General features: G+C 45.0%; 1 protein-coding gene across 2 annotated transcripts; it reads right to left on the bottom strand.

Moving 5' to 3' along the window:
* Window positions 1-5,497: 5,497 nt before the first annotated feature.
* LOC121533746 (nexilin) lies at window positions 5,498-25,211 on the bottom strand. 2 transcript variants are annotated; one of them, XM_041839947.2, is made up of 15 exons: window positions 25,047-25,211; window positions 22,180-22,696; window positions 21,666-21,857; window positions 20,975-21,059; window positions 20,526-20,674; window positions 11,934-12,131; window positions 11,265-11,441; window positions 10,511-10,699; window positions 10,079-10,270; window positions 9,248-9,295; window positions 8,524-8,721; window positions 7,219-7,440; window positions 6,924-7,115; window positions 6,381-6,744; window positions 5,498-6,176 (listed from the first exon to the last, which is right to left on the bottom strand). In XM_041839947.2, exons 2-15 carry the CDS (start codon window positions 22,648-22,650, stop codon window positions 6,163-6,165), a joined length of 2,691 nt encoding a protein of 896 aa, XP_041695881.1. In that variant the 5' UTR covers window positions 22,651-22,696; window positions 25,047-25,211; the 3' UTR covers window positions 5,498-6,162. The 2 variants fall into 2 exon arrangements, with proteins under 2 accessions (XP_041695881.1, XP_041695883.1); XM_041839949.2 differs by lacking the exon at window positions 9,248-9,295 and having other exon boundaries at window positions 6,091-6,744.
* Window positions 25,212-25,984: the final 773 nt, after the last annotated feature.

The following is a 25,984-nucleotide window of genomic DNA, read 5'->3' as shown; positions in this document are numbered from 1 at the left end:
ACCACAACCTCTATTTTCTGCGACTTACGTTCCATCCCTGCAGTACAGTTGATAACCATTGCTATAAATGTCAAAAATCCAATCTTACTGAAACATATATCACTTGTTGGTTTATCCCGCTGTACTGGTACAGATCTACTAATCACACCACTCCTCTCAGGATCCCTCCCCCTTGACCCATCTTCCTCTACTTTCTTCACTGCCTCAGCATATGACAACTTCTGCACTACTCTAACCCTGGAAACCTCAACCTGCCTCTCTCGCATGGGACATTTCTGATCCCCAGCCCCATGGCCACCCCTACAATTAACACATACCACTACTTTCCCCAATGCTACACTTTCCTTTGTCTCATGCCCTTCTGCACACTTCTCACACCTAGGAAACTCCCTCCTACACACTGCTGCCACATGCCCATAAGCTTGACACCTGTAACAACGTAATGTATTCGGCACAAAAGCTCTTACAGGATAACTTATATATCCTAACATCACTTTGTTGGGCAAAGACTCAACATCAAAACTAAAAAGAACAGACAATGACTCATCTGTTTCTCCACTCACGCCACCCTGTCTGCGTCACACCAAACGACGAGCATCACAAATACCGGGAATCTTCCCCTTCAGTTGGTCAGCTTTCACATTTACCGCTACCCCAGTAATCACTCCTTTCAATGGCGCCCCTTTTCTTGAGAGCAAAACAATTCACATCTCTTGCCCCCATTCGTTTAACATGGAGCGCCTGCTCCCTCTGACCAGCAGAAACACAAACAATTATCACAAGACCACTTCTGGTTACCCTCACCGATTCCACAGCACCCAACTCTGTTTTCATCCACCCTGAAACAAATGGATCAGCCAAAAGGCAAAGGTCCACTTTTTCCAAAAACATCACTCCTACTGTCACAGACTCATCTTTATCCTGACCCTCAGTGCAAACCTCGAGCTCCGAGAACTTCACCACACCTACCACCTCCGATACTTCGCCCTCATTCACTTCCATTTCTCCTCCTGTCTTCAACTCACTCTGATTACACTTTCTACCATTCTTCTTTAACAAACCATCTCCCTTTTTCCCGCCATTTTTAACCAACTCAAGCTCACCCTCTTCCTCCCTCTCTCTCTTAGACCCCTTCTGCCTCTCTTTTTCCCTCCTCCAAATGAGGCTGGCTTTGTCATAGTTTTTAAAACTTTTTGATAGAATGGTGAAATATAGCAAAAACCCTGGTAGGCCTATGTTTATGTTGTCAAAAGCAGCTAGGTTTATGTTTTTTTTCTTTTTTCTACAACTTGAATGGAATTATTTGCTTCTCCATAGAAGAATACATCAATAAATGGGAGTTCAATGGGAGGAATAGAATAGTTTAGTTTATTAGGATTGCTACGTTCCCCAGCAAATAATGTTGCTCAAATAAAAAGGGGAACTAACAAAGTGTCACTGACAACAACCAAAACGAAACAGGTGGGGTTTTAGGAGGGGTTCTGAAAGACACTCATGAGATGTCCACTGAAAGTTGTCTAGCAACAACTGGGACCTAAAGGACACCAACCACAAGCGCCCACTAAATTTGCCCAAGAACAGGCAAACAAAATAAAAACCTACACCAAACTTAAAGACAGGAAGCAAACCAAAAAGTTGAGCAAAATGAAAACAGGGAAGATCATATCAAGGATTGTTTGTCTAGAAATCAAAATAGGGAGAGACAACTAAAGGTGTTGACTCGCCACATCTCTAAAGACAACTGGAGCACTAGGCCAGCCACTCTTAAATAGCACCTGGGCCAGCACAGGTGAAAGACCTTCCCACTAACGAGATGGCAAACAGCACAGGTTTTATACATATTGACCAAAGAGGTGACACCAATTGGCAGATGTTCGATGTACTGATTCCATGGCACATGGTTTATGAACTGATATGCAAAATGACGCTGGATCCAAAACTTAGAATTTTTCCATTTAAATTAGTATACGAAATTCTTGCAACCAATACCGCGATCGATAATAGACAGTACTGTGCAGCCGTTTTCATCGACCTGGCCAAGGCTTTCGACTCTGTCAACCACCGCATTCTTATTGGCAAACTAAATAGCCTTGGTTTCTCAAATGACTGCCTCGCCTGGTTCACCAACTACTTCTCAGATAGAGTTCAGTGTGTCAAATCCGAGGGCCTGTTGTCTGGACCTATGGCAGTCTCTATGGGGGTGCCACAGGGTTCAATTCTTGGGCCGACTCTTTTCTCTGTGTATATCAATGATGTCGCTCTTGCTGCTGGTGACTCTCAGATCCACCTCTACGCAGACGACACCATTTTGTATACATCTGGCCCTTCATTGGACACTGTGTTAACAAACCTCCAAACGAGCTTCAATGCCATACAACACTCCTTCAGTAGCCTCCAACTGCTCTTAAACACTAGTAAAACTAAATGCATGCTTTTCAATCGAACGCTGCTGGCACCCGCCCACCTGACTAGAATCACCACTCTCGACGGGTCTGACCTAGAGTATGTGGACAACTACAAATACCTAGGTGTCTGGTTAGACTGTAAACTCTCCTTTCAGACTCACATTAAGAATCTCCAATCCAAAGTTAAATCTAGAATCGGCTTCCTATTTCGCAACAAAGCCTCCTTCACTCATGCTGCCAAACATGCCCTCGTAAAACTGACTATCCTACCGATCCTTGACTTCGGCGATGTCATTTACAAAATAGCCTCCAACACTCTACTCAGCAAATTGGATGTAGTCTATCACAGTGCCATCCGTTTTGTCTCCAAAGCCCCATACGCTACCCACCACTGTGACCTGTACGCTCTTGTTGGCTGGTCCTCACTACATGTTCGTCGTCAAACCCACTGGCTCCAGGCCATCTATAAATCACTGCTAGGCAAATCCCCGCCTTATCTTAGCTCATTGGTCACCATAGCAGCACCCACCCGTAGTCTGCGCTCCAGCAGGTATATCTCACTGGTCATTCCCAAAGCCAACACCTCCTTTGGCCGCCATTCCTTCCAGTTCTCTGCTGCCAATGACTGGAACGAATTGCAAAAATCTCTGAAGCTGGAGACTCTTATCTCCCTCACTAACTTTAAGCATCAGTTGTCAGAGCGCCTTACCGATCACTGCACCTGTACACAGCCCATCTGAAATTAGCCCACCCAACTACCTCATCCCTATATTGTTATTTATTTTGCTCTTTTGCACCCCAGTATCTCTATTTGCACATAATCTCTTGCACATCTAGCATTCCAGTGTTAATACTAATTGTAATTATTTTGCACTATAGCCTATTTATTGCCTTACCTCCATAACTTGCTACATTTGCACACACTGTATATATATTTTCTGTTGTATATTTTTTTGGACTTTATGTTTTTTACCCCATATGTAACTCTGTGTTGTTATTTTTATCGCACTGCTATGCTTTATCTTGGCCAGGTCGCAGTTGTAAATGAGAACTTGTTCTCAACTGGCTTACCTGGTTAAATAAAGGTGAAATAAAATAAATAAAAAATATAAATAAATAAATAAAAAATACAATGTTATATACTGTATATGGGGGCTACAACCATCCCAGCTCTGCAGGTCTGGAGGCCTTCATAGAACGATTGGGGGACACGGTCAGCCTCACCTCCGGGTACCGTCCCCAATCAAATGGGCAGGTGGAAAGGGTAAACAGGTACTGGGTAGGTACCTTCGTAGTTACTGTCAGGACCGGCCGGGGGAGTGGGCTGCGTTTCTGCCTTGGGCAGAATACGCACAAAACTACCTCCGTCACTTCTCCACTAACCTCACACCCTTTCAGTGTGTTCTAGGTTATCACCACGATTGACAGGTGGGTCATTCCACAATCCACAGCATTATTGAAACAACCGATTCAAAAGATTACAACATATTACTACGTAAAGTGCTTTGAGCATCTGGTAAAGCACTATATAAATCCAATCAATTATCATTATTATTAGTGTCTCCAATTATGTGAGAGAGGAAAACATGTTAGTGACTTTCAGTCCTCTCTCTCTAACCCTCTCTCCAGTATGGGCCACACTTGTGTTCACTGTTTTGACCGTTGCCCGGATCGTCACAGGTCAGTAAGCTAGAACCTATTTCTGACTAGACATGCATTTACAGGTGCTTTTTGGCAAACTTGAGTCAACTTTTTGGACGACATAATGGGACCCATCTCGTCCAAAAAGTTGACTCAAGTTTGCCAAAAAGCACCTGGATGATCATCAAGACTCTTGGAAGAACGTTCTATGGACAGATGATTCAAAAGTATAACTTTTTGGACGACATGGTCCCATTATGTCTGGCGAAAACCAAACACTGCATTCCACAGTAAGAACATCATACCAAAGGTCAAGCATGGTGGTGGTGTGATGGTTTGGGGATGCTTTGCTGCCTCAGGACCTGGACGACTTGCCTTAATAGAAGGAACCATGAATTCTGCTCTGTATCAGATAATTCTACAGGAGAATGTCAGACCATCTGTCTGTGAGCTGAAGCTGAAGCGCAGCTGGGTCATGCAGCAAGACAATGATCCAAAACACACAATCAAGTCTACATGAAAATTGCTAAAAAGCAACAAATTGGAAGTTTTGGAATGGCCTAGTCAAAGTCCAGACCTAATCCCAATTGAGATGTTGTGGCAGGACTTGAAACGAGCAGTTCATGCTTGAAAACCCACACGTCACTGAGTTAAAGCAGTTCTGCATGGAAGAGTGGGCCAAAATTCCTCCACAGCGACGTGAGAGACTGATCAACAACTACAGGAAGCATTTGGTTGGAGTCATTGCAGCTAAAGGTGGCACAACCAGTTATTGAGTGTAAGGGGGGAATTACTTTTTCACACAGGGGAATTGGGTGTTGCATAACTTTGTTTATGAAAGAAATATGTAATTGTTGTGTTATTTGTTCACTTATGTCCCTTTATCTAATATTAGGTTTTGGTTGAAGATCTGATAACATTCAGTATCACAAATATGCAAAAGTAGAGTAAATTAGAAAGGGGGCAAATACTTTTTCATAGCACTGTATGATTATGGTTTATAAAATCTGTTTTTTATATCTATTTTTCTCTTGCATACATACTATACAATAGATTCTGTTCATATATAACTTTTTAATTTTTTTGTGATAAAGAAAACAATTACATGCAAAGTTGTTGCAGATGAACATAATTTTCTTTATAAAAACATGTCATATTGTATTATATCAAGAAATATATAATGTTATATACAGTAGGCTACGTGAGAATCATATATATATGATTCTTACGTAGCTGTTGATCAATGTACATCAAAAGATATGCACCATGAAAAAGGTGCAACTGAACATAGGAACTCTCTTACAACATTGTAATAAACTACAAATGCCTTATAATAGAATATAATCGAATGGAATATGTAGAAATCCTCCTCTCCATCCATCCCTCCCTCCATACATTTACATTACTGTAATTAATGTTAAAAGAAAATGATAGAACAGTTGCACAGAGACTGGTATTTAGCACATTTTATTAAAACTTTTAATAAACATATCACAAATATTCATGCTAGCCTAAAACCAATTGTGTCACTATATTTCAAACCATACAACAGTGTCCAAGACAACTATATAAATTTGAATTTCCTGTAGAGTTGTACTTTAGCTCAACATGGGAAAAAAACTTTGGGGATATGAAAAACCTTTTTAGATAAAAAATCCTAAACAGATAATTATTTTGATTAGTAACCAATGTTTCAGATAGATTGTGCATACTGCTGTCTCTATTTCACAGGGATTTCAAAAGGCTTTAAATTGGGTTGCACCATATTCTCAAATGGAACTTTCTGAAAATTGACCTTTGAAGGGACATTTTCCCAGATGCACAGGCGTTATGATCTATGATATGATCACAAAATCAATCTGAATATCATTCATGACAGCAATCACTCATGGGACCAATATGTGATTTGGCACAGATTTCATCCTAAACATAATACTGAAAGGGATGAATTATGAATGACGTAAACAACATGATCTTGCACTTTTCATTTTGTGTGTATCCCTAGAAGGAATGGCTAGCATACTGCTGTTTCCTCCTCTTTTTGGCCCTACCACGAGATAGGAAGTTTTACAAAAGGAGTGAGAGAGACAGGAAAAGTTCCAGAAAAAGGAGAGCATCAGTAGTCCTCAGCTGGAAGAGAGAAACAGAAAAGGGAGGTGGTTACCCATGGACGAAGCAGCTGAACCAAGCCAATGAGGAAGAGGAGCATGCGATCCCATCCAATCATAGAAAGAGGAGCATGCGATCCCATCCAATCATAGGAAGATCAGAAAACCAAAACAGTAAGTGGTATCATGCAGGCATGCAGTGACAGTCAGACGGACAATTGCTTACTTTCTATCGTTAGGATACAGGTGCTGGCGGCGGTGCCTCTGCTGTTGACAGCTTTGCACATATACTCTCCCTCATCCTCGGGGAAGGTCTCTGGCAGGTAGAGGCAGAATGTCTCCCCTCTCTCTATGTACTGATAGTCCTCACAGTCCTGGAGCGTCTCCCCCTCAAACCACCAGGTCACCTCCGGCTTGGGCTCTCCAGTGATCTTCACCGTGAACCGCACTGGCTCGGCATCCACCACCGATTGGTTCTTCAGGGGCTTCTTAAACCACGGAGCCCCCGACCTGGCGTGGTCTTCCTCATCCTCATAGGCTGCCGAGCCATTGATGATGCTTCCCTCTTCCTCCTCCTCATCTTCCCTTTTCTGCCAAAGACATGACACATGATATCACATTTGAGATTTTTGGAACCCCTCCCCCATTACCACTTCAGGCTGAACTGAACTGAACTGTCATGCTTTTTGAGAATGCCATGCGTGTCAAGGATGCCCACAGTTTAACAACGAGAAACTCGATGATTGATCCCGGTGAAAGAGGAATTTACTTTTTGGAGAGCGGCGTCAATCTCTTGCTGCTCGAACTGCATCCTCTGCAGCTTCTGTTCCTCCACCCTCTTCCTCTCCTCCTCCTCTCTGGCTTTGGCCATTTGTTCGAACCGTGCGCGCATGTCCACCTTCTGTCTGAACGGAGCCTCCTCAGCCCCCTTCTCTGTGTCCTTTTTGCCTTCATCATCCTCCTGAAAAAACAGCCCTCAGAGTAAGTGATTTCAGAACAACATGATACAGACCAACACGTTGGAGTTCCAAAGCGATTCTGAAGGATCATGCTCAAATATATACCTCCTGGATCCGCTCTTCTTCCCTCTCTTTGATTTCCTCGTCTACGGCCTTTCTCTTTGCTCTCACGTCCTCAATCTTTTTCTGGATCTCCTCGTCTTTCAACTGCTTGATCTTCTCAAACTTGGACTTGAGGTTTTTGGCCTGGATGGAGCCGGTCCTCTTGAGTTTCTTCAGCTCCTCATACTCCTTACTCACTGTATCAGAGCTCTCATTCACCTCATCCTTTGGAAAGAAGCACATTGAACTGATTAGTGATGAGGATACATTCACAACAGAAGCATACAGTGAGCTCCAAAAGTATTGGGACAGGGACATGTTGTTTTTATATTGGCTCTGTACTCCAGCACTTTGGATTTGAAATGATACAATGACTATGAGGTCAGTGCAGACTGTCTTTAATTTGAGGGTATTTACATCCATATTGGGTGAACCATTTAGAAATTACAGCACCTTTTGTACATTTTAGAGGACCAAAAGTATTGGGACAAATTCACCAATACGTGTATTAAAGTAGTCAAAACTTTAGTATTTGGTCCCATATTCCTAGCACGCAATAATTACATTAAGCTCGTGACTCTACAAACTTGTTGGATTCATATGCTGTTTGTTTGGGTTGTTTTTCAGATTATTTTGTGCCCAATGGAAATTAATGGTAAATAATGTATTGTGTCATTTTGGAGTCACTTTTATTGTTAATACGTTTCTAAACATTTATACATTAATGTGAATGCTACCATGATTACGGAAAGTCACAAGCTTGTGGTAATCATTGCTGCCAGGAATATGGGACCAAATACTACACTTTTGACTACTTTAATACACTTATAAGTGAATTTGTCCAAAATAGTTTTGGTCCCTAAGATGGGGGGACTATGTACAAAAAGTGCTGTACTTTCTAAAGCTGATAGTCAGCACTTTAACCTCATTTTATCATTTAAAATCCAAATAGCTGGAGTACAGAGCCAAAACAACAATAAAAAATGTCACTGTCCCAATACTTTTGGAGCTCACTGTAGGTCTTATGGTTTAAACTGGGGCCGTACGTACCAAGCGTCTCAGAGTAGGAGGGCTGATCTAGGATCATGTTCTCCCCTGTCCATGTAAACGTATTCATTTTTATCTAAAAGGCTAAACTGATCCTAAATCAGCACTCCTACTCTGAGACGCTTGATAAATACGGCCCCTGATTCTCCTCGTCTTGTCATCAATCTCTGCAGTTGGTAGTTCCATACCAATATCCATGAGACTTCCCATGTGGGTCTTAGTTAACAGCGTTGTGAGACTGATACCATGTTGATGACTGACCTCTCCCATCTCTTGCCTGAGCTGCTCAAACTCCTGTTTCTCCTGCTCCATTTTCTTTTTGCGCGCCTCCACCTTGCGCTTCCTATCGGCTTCCTCCTTCTGCTTCAGCAGCTCCTCGAAGTTCATCTCTAGTTTCCCAGGGTGCAATGCTTCCTGGGACTCACTCTTGACCATCCCTTCCTCTTCCTCGTCTACCACCTGGCGGCACACAAACACAGAGCATGGTGTCATTTACAATCTCACTATAAACCAATCAGAATAAAAAATCACAAATGATCTTTAATCACAAATCGATCATCATATCAGCTTCCAATAACAATTTAATCCACCGGTTTAACCCTCCCAGAATGAATCACAAACAGTGAAGCATCCAATGAAAAGCAAAGCTAAAGCAACATAATCACATTGAACAGCAAAGCTAAAGGAACCAAATCACATTGATCTTCTCATCAGATACTGTAAAAAGCCCTAGAACGTCATTGTAGAATCAGTCCAAGTAACCAGGACACTATTACACACTGATGGGGAGCCACTTTTAAGCAAGCCAGCAGTGTTAGTATGCCTACTGAATATCCCATTCATACAGTCAGTCCATTCACATCCATTCGTAACCTTTGACTTACAATAAGAACTTACAGTATTAGCAGTTCATGGGAAACACTGTGTTATTTCTTCTTAGTCAGTGTACAAACACAATTGTCATTTGAAAGTGAAAATATCTTACTTCTCCATCTCGATATGAAGTCTTAGATTTTTCCCGATCCAGGGGGCTCTTTAAGAAGATAATTTGAAAGTAGGAACAGCAATTGCAAGTGTACCGTTTCAGTAACGTTACATCATCATGTAAGATTAATCCATCTCCAATTAGAGACCAATTAGAGATTGAGTTCTTATATTAAATATAGGCTACCTCAAATGTTAATATTGTGGTTAGTTTTCAGTAGATTATAGCAACATTGGTCACACTTTAAATGAACTATAACTTTAAATGAACTATAAGAACTATGGAGTCATAATAAAGCCTTCATAAGCACTTCATAAGGCCTACACAAATCATTTATAAACAAATGTAATTAGTAGTTCGTTTAAAGTGTGAGCATTACATTGGATATGTGCTCAGATGACATGGATCAAGTTGAGTGCAAAATATCACACAGCATGAGAAACTGAAGGTATTCGTCTGTGACATACACACACAAAACAAGTTATAAAACGTAACTCACTATGGCTCTAATCATGATGAAAAAACAGGAATAAACGATTAATCAAAATCATTTCAATCTTTTCACATGCTCCTTCTGAACGTAGCCTACTATAACCTACATGTTAGCGCAGGGCTTCATAAGCCACATGCTGGTGCTGCCTGCAGAGGTATGTTCATAGAGATCCTATAATTCACAAATGTATTGTTTTATGCCATAGTTATTCCATATTTGATCAGTTTCTAAAATAAAATGTTTTCCTGACAAGATGGCAGATTTTTCATAATGTTGCTAAGATGCCAAATTCCACTAGTGAATTGCAGGATCTCTATGGATATGTTACCCAGTCCTACCATATTCTTGCGGGCCTCTGCGAATAGCCTCTTCTCCTCCTCCAGCCTCCTCTTGGCCTCCTCCTCTGCTTTCTTCTCCTCCGCCTCTCTCCTCTGACGCTCCTTGTCTTCGAAGCTGATGCACAGCTTCCCTGGCTTGCTGCCCTCCAGGTTCAGCATGGCCAGCAACAACTCATCGTCATCATCCACTATCTGGAGAAGGGGACAACAACGAAAGAGCTCAAACTAGTGTCTGACATCTCGGTGGGATCAGTGTGAAAAGGAACTCTAAACACAATGACCAGGCTAGGGGCTTAGCCTGGTCCCACATCAGTTTGTGCTGTATAGCCATCTCCTATGGCCGTTTGACATGGCAATGACCAAAGGAGTTGGCAAGACAGCACAAACAGATCTGGGACCAGGTGAAGTGACCATCACATTACTCTCACTGACCATGCTTTTCCTGGCCTCGGCGAAAGCCCTCCTCTCCTCTTCCATTCGTCTCTTGTACTCCGCCTCTGCTGCCTTACGCTCATTCTCTACCCTCTGTTTCTCAAGCTCCTCGAAGCTCAGCCTTAGTTTACCCGGCTGGATCACCTCTCTCTCGCCCTGAGCTCCTTGTGAGTCCTCCTCATCTTCGCTCTGCAAGTACATAAAGTTCCAAAGTCACACAAGGCACAAGGCTGGGAAGTATAGCTCAGTTGGTTAGAACACAGTGCTAACAACATCGCAGGTTCAATCCGGGGAGAGCCTCAAAGCACCTTATCAAAGCGTGATTGTACATAGCGCTAAATAAATGCTACTGTTAAGAATGCATTGTGTTTAATACGTTTTATGTTTTTTTGTGTTTTTGTTGTTGTTATTATTATTATCATATTTACGAGATTATGTTCACCTTTATGACTACAATGTACACACCAACAGCGCTGACGGAGTGAGTATACTTCTTTAAAAGTCTTATCAAGAAGACCTAAAGATGGCACAAGCCAACTTGCCACTTCAAAAGCACAACAGAAAAGCACTGCAGGATGTATGAAGGGGATATGCAGGGTTGGTACAGAATGGCCACTCAGATAATTTACCTCCAGGATATATCTAGCACGTCGGAAATATCTCAGCTCTCACAAGGAAAGAACAGGACATTGAAACGTGATGTGCCAATAAGCTAATAAGAAATGTGCTAATAATGTTTTATAAGATCAGTCACCATTTCCAGCTTGGCCACCTCGAAGGCTTTCTTCTCCTCTTGCAGACGTTGTTTAGCTTCTCTCTCAGCCTGCTTCCTCAGCCTTTCCTGCCTCTCCTTCTCCGCCTCCTCAAACGTCATCTTCAGCTTCCCAGGAATCACCTGTTCCTTCTCTGTGGGTTGCTCCTCATCCTCATCCTGCGTTGACAAAGACAGTCTACATTAGAGACCACCATATCCACATGAAGTATTGACACAGACAGACTAGAACGGCTGTCATGAAAGATGAGATTTTCCTAGTTTCTGAGAAACACCTAAGCTGTTTCTTTGTCCTGACAAAGCTACTTCTCTGTGGGCTGCTCCTCATCCTGCTTTGATATAAACAATCTACACTTAAACCCCCATATTACCACAAAGTATTGACACAGACAGAATAGAATAGCTTTCATGAAAGATTTTCCTTAAAACACCTAAGCTTTTTTTTGTCCTGTCAAAGCTTCTCTGTCGGCTGACATAAACAATCTACACTTAGACTGCCATATTCCCATGAAGTATTGTATTGAAGTATTGACACAGATTGACACGGATATAATGGCTTTCATGAAATATTCGATATTCCTAGATTTCCTCCTAAAACAGCTATGCTGCCAGTCCTGCCAAAGCCTATCGTAGAGGTTCTACTCAGCACACCTGTACGACCGAGCGCCGCTTGGCCTCGCGGAAGGAGTGCCTGTTCTCATCGTAGCGCTTCTTCTTCTCCTCCTCCGTCCTCCTCTTCAGCTCCTCCTCACGGTTCTTCTCCAGGTCCTCAAAGTTCATCTTGATCCTGCCTGGAGGTCGTGATGACTTTGCAGGCACCACGCGGACCAGGATGGTGTCATCTCCCTCCTGACATAAGTGGACAAAAGCCATTGTGAGAAAAGGAAATTACATTTAACATGAGATAAGATACAATAAAACAGTAGTATATTAATTCCCAAAGGGGGTTTAGCACATAAAACATCAGCAACACAAACCATTTCCTGGTCTGTGAACTTGACAAATGCTGAAGTAGTTGTGTATAATCAAGTAATGGACTTAAGCTATGTTATACATTATGAAATTATTAGTTGAGAGACCTACCTGTGTTATGTCAAAATAGAGAGAAAAATCCCCACCAACAAAACACACACACACACACACACACACACACACACACACACACACACACACACACCGAGAGAGAGAGAGAGAGAAGCTAACAGCCCATAAAAGAGAACATTCTTTCGACCTAATGGCCACCATTTGCAGTGGGTCAGTCTGTGAATGTCAGACCTAAAATAGGAGTGTGTGTGGGGGGGTGGGGGGGTGCAACAGTGGCTAATTTAGTCAGTGGTGTGGGAAACAGTTGCCAGTCACATGTTGTCTACACCTGGCAGTGTCTGTGCCTCAAGCAGCAGCAGAGCTTGAAAGCACGGTGGCCCAATTGTTTCTAGCTCACTCGGTCAGTACTGGCTCAGATTAAAGCTACCTCCCACGCTCAATAAAGACTTCATCAAGTTTTTCCTAACTACTATAAAGTATAGGTACATGCAGTAGTGTCACGGTTTCGGCCGAGGCTGCTCCTCCTCCTGGTTCGGGCAGGCTTCGGCGGTCGTCGTCCCCGGAGTACTAGCTGCCACCGATCTATGTTTCATGTTCGTTTGGTTTGGTCTTAATGTTGTACACCTGTGTCTAGTTAGTCCTCGTTAGTGTTCTATTTAGTTCTCGTTGTGTGTGTCTGTGTTTGTGTGTGATTGCGCCTCTGTTACGTGTTGGAGCTACATTTTTCCCTCCAGTGTTTGGAGTGGTTTCTGTGCACATGTTTTGTGCGCAGTTTATTTTGTCGCCTGTGTGCGCCTGGTATTCACCTTCAGGCTTATTGTGCTTTTGTTTGTGTGAATTTAGAACTAAAGCCTTTGAACTGAGCCTCTGCGTCCTGCGCCTGATTCCTACACCACACCCACCTTCAGCACCTTATGACAGAATCACACACCACAATGGAATCAGCAGGATCGGCAGAGACGCCTGTGTCGCTCGAGGAGCATATCCGTGGACAAGATGGCCAGATTCGACAACTGGAGACCGCTCTACAGGAGGTAATCTACACCTTGCACCGATGGGGAGGCCAGCCGGGTACCCACACCTCCACCTATCCTGCCCACCCCATCGGTCGGTCCACCAGTCCTAGGTTCGGAACCCAGGGGGATTCGGCTCTCGCTCCCGAGGGCGTATGACGGAACAGCTGCCGGGTGTCAGGGGTTCCTCCTGCAGGTGGAGCTCTACCTGGCCACTGTACACCCGGTGCCCTCGGGATACGAGAGCGTTTCCGCCCTCATCTCCTGTCTCACGGGCAAGGCGTTGGAGTGGGCTAACGCCGAGTGGAGGAGAATGGACGCCAACACCGTGACCTACGCAGAGTTCTCCCGCCGCTTCAAGGCCGTGTTCGACCATCCACCTGAGGGCAAAGCGGCGGGGGGAGCGTCTAGTCCAGTTGAGACAGGGGAGGAGGAGCGCGCAGGCGTTCGCTCTAGAGTACCGGACTCTAGCGGCTGATGCAGGGTGGAATGAGCGGGCTCTCATCGACCATTTTCGATGTAACCTACGAGAGGACGTTCAACGTGAGTTGGCCTGCAGGGATACCCATCTTACATTCGACCAGTTGGTCGATATGTCCATCCGTCTGGACACCCTGCTGGCCACCCGTGGACGTCCCGAGGGGAGTCCGTCCATTCCCGCCTCCGGCGCCTCCGAGCCGAGCCCCTATGGAGCTCGGGGTGCCGGCGCTAGAGAACGGAGTAGGAGGAGCCCGAGGGGGCCTGTCTCCTGCACCAAGTGCGGTCGTGGAGGGCACACTGCGGCCAGGTGCTGGGGAGGGTTCTCCGGGGGAGAAGACAACAGGCCACGCACTGGGGGGGCCTCCCAGGTGAGTAGACGTCCCACTTACCCAGAGCTTTCTGTTGCGCACTTTTGTATACCTGTGTGTTTTCCACAGGTTGCACCTCATTCCCAGCATAAGGTGCTCGTAGATTCAGGCGCAGCTGGGAATTTTGTTGATCGGAAGTTTTGTTTTGAGTTAGGGATCCCTCTCCTACCTGTTCACAAACCTTTTCCCGTTCATGCCTTAGATAGCCGTCCGTTGGGGTCGGGGTTGATCAGGGGAGATCACAGCGCCACTTCGGATGTGTGCGCAGGGGGGTCATGAGGAGACTATACAGCTGTATCTGATCGACTCTCCTGCGTACCCAGTGGTGCTGGGGATTCCCTGGTTAAGCACCCACAACCCTGCTATTTCGTGGCAACAGAGGGCTCTCGATGGGTGGTCTGCTCAGTGCGAGGGGCGATGTCTGGGTGTTTCCGTGGGGCGACTTCGGTGGAGAGTCCAAACCAAGTGCCCGCACTGCACATTCCGCCTGAATATGGGGATTTAGCTCTCGTGTTTAGCAAAACTAGGGCGACGCAGTTGCCTCCTCATAGACAGGGGGATTGTGCGATTGATCTCCAGGCAGGAGCAGCGCTCCCACAGAGCCATGTGTATCCTTTGTCTCAAGAGGAGAGAAAAGCTATGGAGACTTACATAGCCGAATCTTTGAGACAGGGATACATTCGGCCCTCCATTTCTCCCGCCTCCTCGAGTTTCTTTTTTGTGAAAAAGAAGGATGGAGGGTTGCGCCCGTGCATCGATTACCGTGGTCTCAATCAGATTACTGTGAAATACAGTTATCCACTCCCTCTGATTGCGACCATGACGGAGTCATTGCATGGAGCGCGGTTTTTCACAAAACTGGATCTCAGGAGCGCGTATAACTTGGTGCGCATTAGGGAGGGTGACGAATGGAAGACAGCGTTTAGTACCACGTCAGGTCATTTCGAATATCTCGTCATGCCTTATGGGTTGATGAATGCTCCATCAGTCTTCCAATCCTTCGTAGATGAGATTTTCCGGGATATGCAGGGACAAGGGGTGGTCGTGTACATTGATTACATTCTGGTGTACTCGTCTACCCGAGCCGAGCATATAACCCTGGTGCGTCGTGTATTGAGGAGGCTGTTGGAGCACGACCTATATGTCAAGGCAGAGAAATGTCTGTTTTTCCAGGAGTCGGTCTCCTTTTTGGGTTATCGGTTGTCCGCGTCAGGGGTGAGAATGGAGGTGGATCGTGTGTCCGCTGTGCGTAATTGGCAAACCCCAACTACTGTAAAAGAGGTGCAGCAGTTTTTGGGCTTTGCGAATTACTACCGGAGGTTTATCCGGGGGTTTTGGACAGGTGGCAGCTCCCATCACGTCCCTTCTGAAGGGGGGTCCGGTGCGACTGCAGTGGTCAGCCGATGCGGACAGGGCCTTTAGGAGACTGAAGGACCTGTTTACGTCGGCTCCGGTGCTGGCGCATCCGGATCCCGCATTACCCTTTCAGGTTGAGGTAGACGCGTCTGAGGCTGGTATAGGGGCCGTTCTCTCAACGGTCCGGCACGCCACCTAAACTCCGCCCCTGTGCTTTTTACTCTAAGAAGCTCAGCCCGGCGGAGCGTAACTATGACGTTGGGGACAGGGAGCTGTTAGCTGTAGTTCAAGCCCTTAAGGTGTGGAGGCATTGGCTTGAGGGGGCTCAACACCCTTTCCTCATTTTGACTGACCATCGGAACCTGGAGTACATCCGGGCAGCGAGGAGACTGAACCCTCGCCAGGCTCGATGGAGTATGTTTCTCACCAGGTTCGTATTTAAAATCACGTACATCCCTGGGTCCCAGAATGGTAAGGCAGATGCGCTGTCCCGGCGGTATGACACGGAGGAGAGGTCCGTTGAGCCCACTCCCATACTACCGGAGTCGTTCCTTGTGGCACCAGTGGTGTGGGAGGTCGATTCCGAAATCGAAGCGAGCGCTAGTGCACCGACCCCAGCCCTCCACAGTGTCCTGAGGGTCGGAGGTACGTTCCGCTCGAGATTCGGGATCGACTCATTTACTGGGCTCACACGTCACCCTCCTCTGGACATCCGGGTATCGGCCGGACAGTGCATTGCCTTAGCACTAAATACTGGTGGCCCACTTTGGCTAGGGATGTGAGGGTTTATGTCTCCTCCTGCTCGGTGTGCGCCCAGTGTAAGGTGCCCCGACATCTGCCCAGGGGTAAGTTACAGCCCCTACCCGTTCCACAACGACCATGGTCCCACCTCTCGGTGGATTTTGTAACAGACCTTCCCCTCTCTCAGGGGAATACCACCATCCTGGTCGTTGTGGACCGTTTCTCTAAGGCCTGTCGTCTTCTCCCTATGTCGGGTCTTCCTACTGCCCTACAGACTGCTGAGGCCCTATTTACCCACGTCTTCCCGGCATTACGGGGTCCCCGAGGATATAGTGTCTGATCGAGGCCCCCCAGTTTACCTCCCGGGTGTGGAGAGCGTTTATGGAGCGTTTGGGGGTCTCGGTTAGCCTTACCTCGGGGTACCACCTGGAGAGTAACGGGCAGGTAGAACGTGTCAACCAGGATGTGGGTAGGTTTCTGAGGTCTTATTGCCAGGACCGGCCTGAGGAGTGGGCGCGTTACATTCCCTGGGCCGAGATGGCCCAGAATTCTCTCCGCCACTCCTCTACCAACCTAACCCCTTTCCAATGTGTATTAGGTTACCAGCCAGTTCTGGCACCGTGGCAGCAGAGCCAGATCGAGGCCCCCTGCGGTGGATGATTGGATGAGGCGCTCGGAAGAGACGTGGAACGCTGCCCACGTCCACCTGCAGCGGGCCGTCCGTCGTCACAAGGCGAGCGCCGATCTCCACCGCAGTGAGGGGCCGGTGTACGCACCCGGAGATCGAGTCTGGCTCTCTACCAGAAACCTGCCCCTCCGCCTGCCCTGCCGGAAGCTGGGTCGGCGGTTTGTGGGGGCCCTTTAAAGTCCTGAGAAGATTGAACGAGGTGTGTTATAAGTTACATCTACCTGTTGAATATAAGAATATTAACCCCTCGTTCCATGTGTCTCTTCTCAGGCCGGTGGTAGCTGGTCCACTCCAGGACAATGAGATAGGAGAGACTCCTCCGCCCCCATTGGACATCGAGGGGGCTCCGGCGTACACCGTTCGGTCCATCTTGGACTCCAGACGCCGGATGGGGGTCTCCAGTATCTCGTGGAGTGGGAGGGGTACGGCCCGGAGGAGCGGTGCTGGGTGCCGCGGAGGGACATCCTAGACCCATCTCTCCTGTCGGAGTTCCACCGGGACCATCCCGCGCGCCCTGCTCCGCGTCCTCCTGGTCGTCCCCGAGGCCGGGGTCGGCGCACGGCTGGAGCCGCTCGTCAAGGGGGGGGTACTGTCACGGTTTCGGCCGAGGCTGCTCCTCCTCCTGGTTCGGGCAGGCTTCGGCGGTCATCGTCCCCGGAGTACTAGCTGCCACCGATCTATGTTTCATGTTCGTTTGGTTTGGTCTTAATGTTGTACACCTGTGTCTAGTTAGTCCTCGTTAGTGTTCTATTTAGTTCTCGTTGTGTGTGTCTGTGTTTGTGTGTGATTGCGCCTCTGTTACGTGTTGGAGCTACATTTTTCCCTCCAGTGTTTGGAGTGGTTTCTGTGCACATGTTTTGTGCGCAGTTTATTTTGTCGCCTGTGTGCGCCTGGTATTCGCCTTCAGGCTTATTGTGCTTTTGTTTGTGTGAATTTAGCACTAAAGCCTTTGAACTGAGCCTCTGCGTCCTGCGCCTGATTCCTACACCACACCCACCTTCAGCACCTTATGACAAGTAGGTTGCAGTGAAAGGAGACAATGAAGATTGAAGTCTATGTAGCTTTCACCATGTTCAAGAAACAAATTCCTGTAGGTCTACTGGAGTAGAAATAAGATCAACAATGATTGTACAGTAAGCACTGAATACAAGCATTAGGCATAATGCTTCCTAGTGTGTTGTCACTTGTTGACATCTACCACATTATCGTACAGTGAGGGAAAAAAGTATTTGATCCCCTGCTGATTTTGTACGTTTGCCCACTGACAAAGAAATGATCAGTCTATAATTTTAATGGTAGGTTTATTTGAACAGTGAGAGACAGAATAACAACAACAAAAATCCAGAAAAACGCATGTCAAAAATGTTATAAATTGATTTGCATTTTAATGAGGGAAATAAGTATTTGACCCCCTCTCAATCAGAAAGATTTCTGTCTCCCAGGTGTCTTTTATACAGGTAACGAGCTGAGATTAGGAGCACACTCTTAAAGGGAGTGCTCCTCTTCTCAGCTTGTTACCTGTATAAAAGACACCTGTCCACAGAAGCAATCAATCAATCAAATTCCAAACTCTCCACCATGGCCAAGACCAAAGAGCCCTCCAAGGATGTCAGGGACAAGATTGTAGACAAGGCTGGAATGGGCTACAAGACCATCGTCAAGGAGCTTGGTGAGAAGGTGACAACAGTTGGTGCGATTATTTGCAAATGGAAGAAACACAAAAGAACTGTCAATCTCCCTCGGCCTGGGGCTCCATGCAAGATCTCACCTTGTGGAGTTGCAATGATCATGAGAACGGTGAGGAATCAGCCCAGAACTACACGGGAGGATCTTGTCAATGATCTCAAGGCAGTTGGGACCATAGTCACCAAGAAAACAATTGGTAACACACTATGCCGTGAAGGACTGAAATCCTGCAGAGCCCGCAAGGTCCCCCTTCTCAAGAAAGCACATGGAGAGGAGAACTGGGTGAAAGTGTTGTGGTCAGATGAGAATAAAATCGAGCTCTTTGGCATCAACTCAACTCACCGTGTTTGGAGGAGGAGGAATGCTGCCTATGACCCCAAGTACACCATCCCCACCGTCAAACATGGAGGTGGAAACATTATGCTTTGGGGGTGTTTTTCTGCTAAGGAGACAGGACAACTTCACCGCATCAAAGGGATGATGGACGGGGCCATGTACCGTCAAATCTTGGGTGAGAACCTCCTTCCCTCAGCCAGGGCATTGAAAATGGGTCATGGATGGATATTCCAGCATGACAATGACCCAAAACACATGGCAAAGGCAACAAACGAGTGGCTCAAGAAGAAGCACATTAAGGTCCTGGAGTGGCCTAGCCAGTCTCCAGACCTTAATCCCATAGAAAATCTGTGGAGGGAGCTGAAGGTTCGAGTTGCCAAACGTCAGCCTCGAAACCTTAATGACTTGGAGAAGATCTGCAAAGAGGAGTGGGACAAAATCCCTCCTGAGATGTGTGCAAACCTGGTGGCCAACTACAAGAAACATCTGACCTCTGTGATTGCCAACAAGGGTTTTGCCACCAAGTACTAAGTAATGTTTTGCAGAGGGGTCAAATACTAATTTCCCTCATTAAAATGCAAATCAATTTATAACATTTTTGACATGCGTTTTTCTGGATTTTTGTTGTTGTTATTCTGTCTCTCACTGTTCAAATAAACCTACCATTAAAATTATATACTGATCATGTCTTTGTCAGTGGGCAAACGTACAAAATCAGCAGGGGATCAAATACTTTTTTCCCTCACTGTAGGTAACAGGTACCATTTGGGACGCAACCTAAGTAGGCTACCAGACACCTATCATTGTGCCAAGTAGAAATCCACGTTTTGTTGAAAGACACTCTTAGAATTCACCAATGGCTGTGTTGTTGCTGTTTGGACGGGCTGTATCAACCACATGGAGCTGGACTCAGGCAATGGAAACCTGACCGTTCTCAATGGAATAAGAGGTCACAATAACATTGGACTGCTGTCCTTATTTGAACGTTATAATATATGCAAGGTAAAAACCTGAAGACTCCCAAGTTCCTCACTGTAGGTCAACAACAAGTTTGTGAACTGGCTTCGGTCCAGTTTGGCATGGCTACAGCTACAGCTAGCGTTAATTCATAAAGCGTCAATGCAACCAGCGCTGAATGCTTTCGAAGCAGCTATTTTGTTTGTGATCCATTCTAAGGATACTAAAGCCACTACCTGATGACTAGTGAGGGAAACCTTGTTCAACTTGACAGATACACCCAAAATTCATAGCATATGACCTGAATATGTGCTCTCAGAGCTGCTGTGGCTCGCAGCTCCACTGGACTCCACTGCAGGATTTCCCTTCAACCTGCATCAACTGTTAGCCTTTCAAATGGCACTTAAAATAACTCATCTGGGTGGCAGCTGAGGATTACCTGGCTGATTACACATAGATGGAGGCCAGTCCCTCAATAGAGGCAGCGACTGAGCAATCCAGCCCTACTGTCCCACTTCCCCTATAAGTTACACTACAGTATACCTGTCCCAAGGAAGGAATCCCGCAAGCTTACCTCTGCGGCTTTCTTGGCCAGCTCCTTCTGCATCTTCGCTTTCTCCATGATGTCCTGGGTGGCGCGCTTCTTCCTCTCCTCCTCCATCCTCTTCCTCTCATCCTCCTGTCTCTGCTTCTCCATCTCAGCAAACTTCCCCTTCACGCTACCTATAGAGTGTAGACCCCACATGTTGATGATGATGAAGATGAGACCACGGCACAAACAACAGGGTTGTGTTCATTAGGCATGCAACGCTTTAAAACGTTTTGCAACTGGAATAGAAAATGAGCGTTCCTTATCAGATAAATCCAGGTAGTCCCTCCCTGTTTCAGTCCATATCCTTCAGTTTGTTGCCTAATGAATTCGACCCAGGGGTGAGTTGATAATTAGAACCAAGCCCTCCTCCTCAGCCCTCTCCCAGCCCACCTGCCCCCCTCCACACCCTCAACAATACCCCCATTTCCTACCTGTGATCTTGGGGACGTAGGATTTCTCTATCTTGGCCGGCTTCACCTCCTCCTCCTCATCACTGGAGGCGAGTAGTTCTTTTATCTGTGGTGGACCAGAGGGAGAGCTTTGCTGAGAGGTTACCAGTTTATCTGGGATAATCTGCTTTGCAAGCTGGCCACCTCAGGAGCCATGCTGGTCCCAGCAAGTTCTCAAGGCCCTAATCCTGTGTAATTGCACATGCATGTGACCTGCAGGGAGGCCTCTGATTGGATCATGCGGTTGTGACATGGGGGGAGATCAACATGTAGGCATCCCGTCTCAGAGAGTTGGCTACGATAGTACAGGGCATTTTCTTCCCCCCTCCTGAGTATCAATGTGTTAATCCCTCGTATCAGACACTGTTTGTTTTACCACGATGCATCCTGTGATACAGCTTGTGATGAAGGACAACATACATAAAATAGACAATTGATTTAGTATGTTATCATTAATCCCCATGTTTTAAGGAAAATTGTCTTAGATGGATAGAAGCACAAACCAAACACAACTATAAGGTATTTCAATCAAATCAAAAATGTCTCTGTACAAAGTGATGTGATGATGTTATAAATTCACCAGTACACCCACACTGCTGTTGTTGAGGCTAGTGCTCCATGCCATGCAGGTCACAGTTAGTTGGGGTTATCTCTGTCTTGTTTGACCTCCGACCTGTTGCTTCCTGCGGTTGTATTCCCTCTCCTTGACATACTGCTCCTTCCTCTTTTGGTGCTCCTCCTGGCTCCTCCTACTGTTGCGCTCCTCCCTAGCCTTCTGCATGGCCTCAAACTTGTTCTTCACATCAGCCTTACCAATCTGGGGCACGTAGCTCCTGGCCACCGGCTTTTTGGAGCGCAGGAGTCTCTGGAGAAAGATGAAGATGCAAGTGTTAATGTAAAATGTTGTAAAGGATTGGGAGTGTGCTAACGGAAAGATTCATAGGAGTGAGATCCATAGGGCTGAGAGTCTCAGAACTCAAACACGTTTTCAATAGTGCTATTCAGTTGAACGTTACAGAAACGTTATGAAAGATCTACAGGCAGTCACTCCCTAATGTAACATCAGTGATTGGCTCAACAATCTATTATATTTCATATAGAACATGTCCAGAAGTAAACCTTATTATTAAGTAAGCTAATACATCAACACCAACGGGATAAACTCAAAGGATATGGCCGTGCCTCACCTCTTGTTTCAGTGCCACTTCAGATATGTTCTGTAACTGGTCTTTCTCTTCTTTCTCTTTTTCATTGTCCGTGTCATGAGCCACACCATTTTGTGCCACATCATTCTTGTCCTTCCTCGATCTTGATCTTTGCATTGGCTTGTCCTTTGCCGTATCATTTTCTTTGTGCTCCACCTCATTCATGTTGTGTGCCTCATCTTCCTCATCCTCCTCAGGCTCTGTGTGAACCTCGTCCTCTTCGGTGTGAACCTCTTCCTCATTCTCGCTATGTGCCTCATCATGCTCGTCGTGTGCGGCATCGTCCTCTTTGTGTGCCACAAGCCCGTGCCACTCGGTTGCGACGTCGTCGTGTGCTTTATCATTCATATCGTGTGCCTTGTCACTCATGTCGTGTGCCACATTGTTCATGTCATGTGCCACATCAGTCATGTCGTATTCGACATCAGCAACATTCTGTGCCACCTCAGTCATGTTTGCGCCACTCTGACAAATTGACAGGGCCCTCTTCAAATGTTACCTGTCAAAAAAAGAAAAGCACCATTACGGTATGGTACAATAACAACTTATTTCTCTTCACATAATAATTTATTATTCATCATTTATATAATATAATAATAATAATAATAATAATAATTATTATTATTATTATTATTATTATTATTATTATTATTATATTATTATATTTATATCCCTTTAAAATGTTTATTAAGCTCCTCTGCCCCATATTCAAATTTCCTCCCCCAGAAAATGCAAGCTAAATTTAGTCTCATTCCTCTCAGCCATCATCAAAGACGTATTACGTAATGGTAAGACAGGTCTACCAATGATGAATTTCAGATTGAGCTGATTGAATGAACTATATTGAATACAACATTTAGGCAACAATTTTACCGGTAAACATTACGACTTGCCCTTTCTGAAATCTGGCGTGGTAAATGACTAGACCTATGTGGACTTCAAGAATGTGTGTAACTTTGAATATCTGTAATTGTTTTACTACCCTACATATTACACTGTCCTCGTCCTCCCCCTCCACCTCCCCCTCCTCCTCCCCCCAGTATGCTGAGCCACAGCACAATGTGCAGGGTCAGAACGCTAAGTATAGCCCACTTGTGTGTCCAGGCCATGTGATGGCTATTTCTGACGAGTGATATGCGGTGGGACAGAGTAGGGTCGGCAGCCATATGTCGCCTTGACAAAACGGCCAGACTTAGTACCAGACAATCGGATAAGCAAGAGATGTTTGGGCCATAGAGTCATCAGACACTAAAACGGTTACTGTTTATCAGTGTGTTAGAAATCTAAGCTTGGCATCTGGCATGGCTGTACATTTTGAATCTGTTCTTATCAATTCAGTTGGTAATAATACTGAAATAAACAGTCAGGGGTTTGCGGTTAACAAAGTACTTCAAAAAAAGAGATAGGCCAACAAATAAAATGTAATTGATTTGATTGATTCATGGATTGAAAGCTTGAAGGGTAGGCCTAAATGTACCAAATGTTGGCCAAATGTTGATTATAGGGGCCTACTAAACAGAGTATAATACATACTACTTTTTGTCAAAAGGACCACCTGTTGCAAATTTGACTTTGAGTTCAAGTTTAGATCGATTTCCCATTACACACCTGATGAACAGCTGTGTTGGCACACATCACATCAACTACTTTGATTACGACAACTACTATGATGTTGATGGTATGGATTACCAGTCTGAGAGTAACAGGTAATTAACTGGATTCTACCAATATATGAATAACCCAAGGCTTCTTCCTAACATGTTATCTCGACCAATGTACCATTAGACTGGGATCAGTACATCTGTTACAGCTGTGGATTTGGTCATCAGAATGCACTGCCCTCTTCAATCCAGCTGTGATAACCAGGCATGATAATAAAGGCAATAATTAATGTAAATGTTAAAAAATTATACAATTTTTATCACAAAATTGTCTCTGTGTATATTACAATTGGACACTAATCAAAATGATACAATATTGGGATGCAGTAAGCGAACACATTGCCCAAGTCACCATCTCTCTACAAAGAAGTTGTAGGCCTTTGCTGAAATACAAATACCATTTAAAAAATATAATTCCAGGCATTTTTATAGTATTGTTCAAGCACTTCTATATGGTATATACATTTAAGTAGCCTATTGTATCAATCATGACCTCATATGTAATAATTTAGAGTATTACATGTTGGCAAGAAGAAGTTATTACCCTAAAAATTATCTACAGTCTATTGCATTACCCTGACCTAGTTACACCCATGAATACTTTTCTTGACCCCACATTTCATGCAAGGATTTGCCTAGAATAACTTGAACTGCCATATCATAGTTAACCAATACATTTAGGCCTGGCAAGTGAAGTCCTATTTTGGTCTAACAGTATATACTCAGCTGCCACTAAATACCATGACAATGTGCTAGAAGAATCTGTGTTAAAATTAAAATAATCTGTGTTTTAAAAGAAGATCTGGATTTCTTTGACGTTTGGTCATGTTAGACCCTTTATGCTCATGTAGACTGACATTAAAAAGTCAGAGTACCAAACTAACAGAATATTTTATTTTACAGCTAAACAAAACAGATGTACATATTTTTGTTTATGTTTTTATACCCAACAGCTGAATGACAAAGCAAAGTCAACTAGGCCTAACTGAAACATTATTACTTTCAATATTTCAACTTTTTGTATTACTGAATTATAGTTTGCCTAGTCTTCTGAATAGCATTATTTTCTCATTTACATTACAAATCTCAATTTAAAGATCAACAATTGAGGGGCAAATTTGAAACTCTCCCTAACAAGTGAATTTTAGCATCCACATAACACACATTATCTTCAATTAAAGTCTTTACCTGTTTCAGTGTAATATCCTCCTTGTCATAGGAATTTTCTGTACAAATAGTGGATCAAAACAAAAGTAATGTCAAGTGGAGAAATTCCAACTTGTCAAAGCATGGAGATGTGTGCGCCCCGTTCACTGTGAGACGACTCAAAGGCGAATGGGTGAGGTTACATATCGGTAACCAGCTTCAATAAAAGTAGGCCTACCGCTACTTTTGCGGTCTACCACATTCCGCGCGCGCCAGCGCCAGGTTCAGCTGTCGCCTCAAATACGCATGGTCCTTTCTGTTCGCTCGACGCAGATACGGCTGCAGTTCTCTCAGCCAGTCTCCCCGACAGTGTTTTTATTTGTCAAATTATATATTCCCTGCCATTATAACAACATTTCGTGAGTTAATGAAGTCTACATTTAATAAACGATTTACCATTTGTTGGCATGTTTTCTTTCAGCAATTAGGCTACTATTAGTCCTAGGATTGCCCCCTTTCCACCAGAACAAAGAGATTGTCATTTTTTTTCTAACTGACTTACTATTTGAACATGTTTACCAGTGGAGGCTGTTGAGGGGAGGACGGCTCATAATAAAGGCTGGAACAAAGCAAATGGAATGGCATCAACCCATGAGTTTAATGTATTTGATACCATTCAACTAATTCCACTCCAGCCATTACCACGAGCCCACCCTCCCCAATTAAGGTGCCACCAACCTCCTGTGGTTTAGACATAAACATGTCTGAAACTTGCACAATACTGAACTCATTGTTAGGCCTATGTCAAGAATTTGACACATTCTGGTGCTGGTGTAGCTCAGTTGGTAGAGCATAGCACTTGCAACACTAGGGTTGTGGGTTCAATTCCCACAGGGTACCACTATGAAAATGTATGTAGTCACTACTGTAAGTTGCTCTGGATAAGAGTGTCTGTTAAATATCAAAAATGTTAATGTAAA

This window comes from Coregonus clupeaformis, chromosome 20 (assembly GCF_020615455.1).
Source record: "Coregonus clupeaformis isolate EN_2021a chromosome 20, ASM2061545v1, whole genome shotgun sequence".
NCBI lineage: Eukaryota > Metazoa > Chordata > Actinopteri > Salmoniformes > Salmonidae > Coregonus > Coregonus clupeaformis.
The sequence above is the reverse complement of the archived record's forward strand: the minus strand, read 5'-3'. Positions and strand labels throughout refer to the sequence as shown.

What these genes read in the sequence shown, in the direction of transcription:
- LOC121533746 (XM_041839947.2), bottom strand. Translation starts at nt 22,650, where the DNA reads ATGACTGAGGTGGCACAGAATGTTGCTGATGTCGAATACGACATGACT. An exon ending in CTACGTCCCCAAGATCACAG is followed by an intron (nt 20,675 to 20,974) that starts GTAGGAAATGGG and finishes TACACTCTATAG; the next exon opens with GTAGCGTGAAGGGGAAGTTT. An exon ending in CCGAGGCCAGGAAAAGCATG is followed by an intron (nt 10,271 to 10,510) that starts GTCAGTGAGAGT and finishes CCCCTTCTCCAG; the next exon opens with ATAGTGGATGATGACGATGA.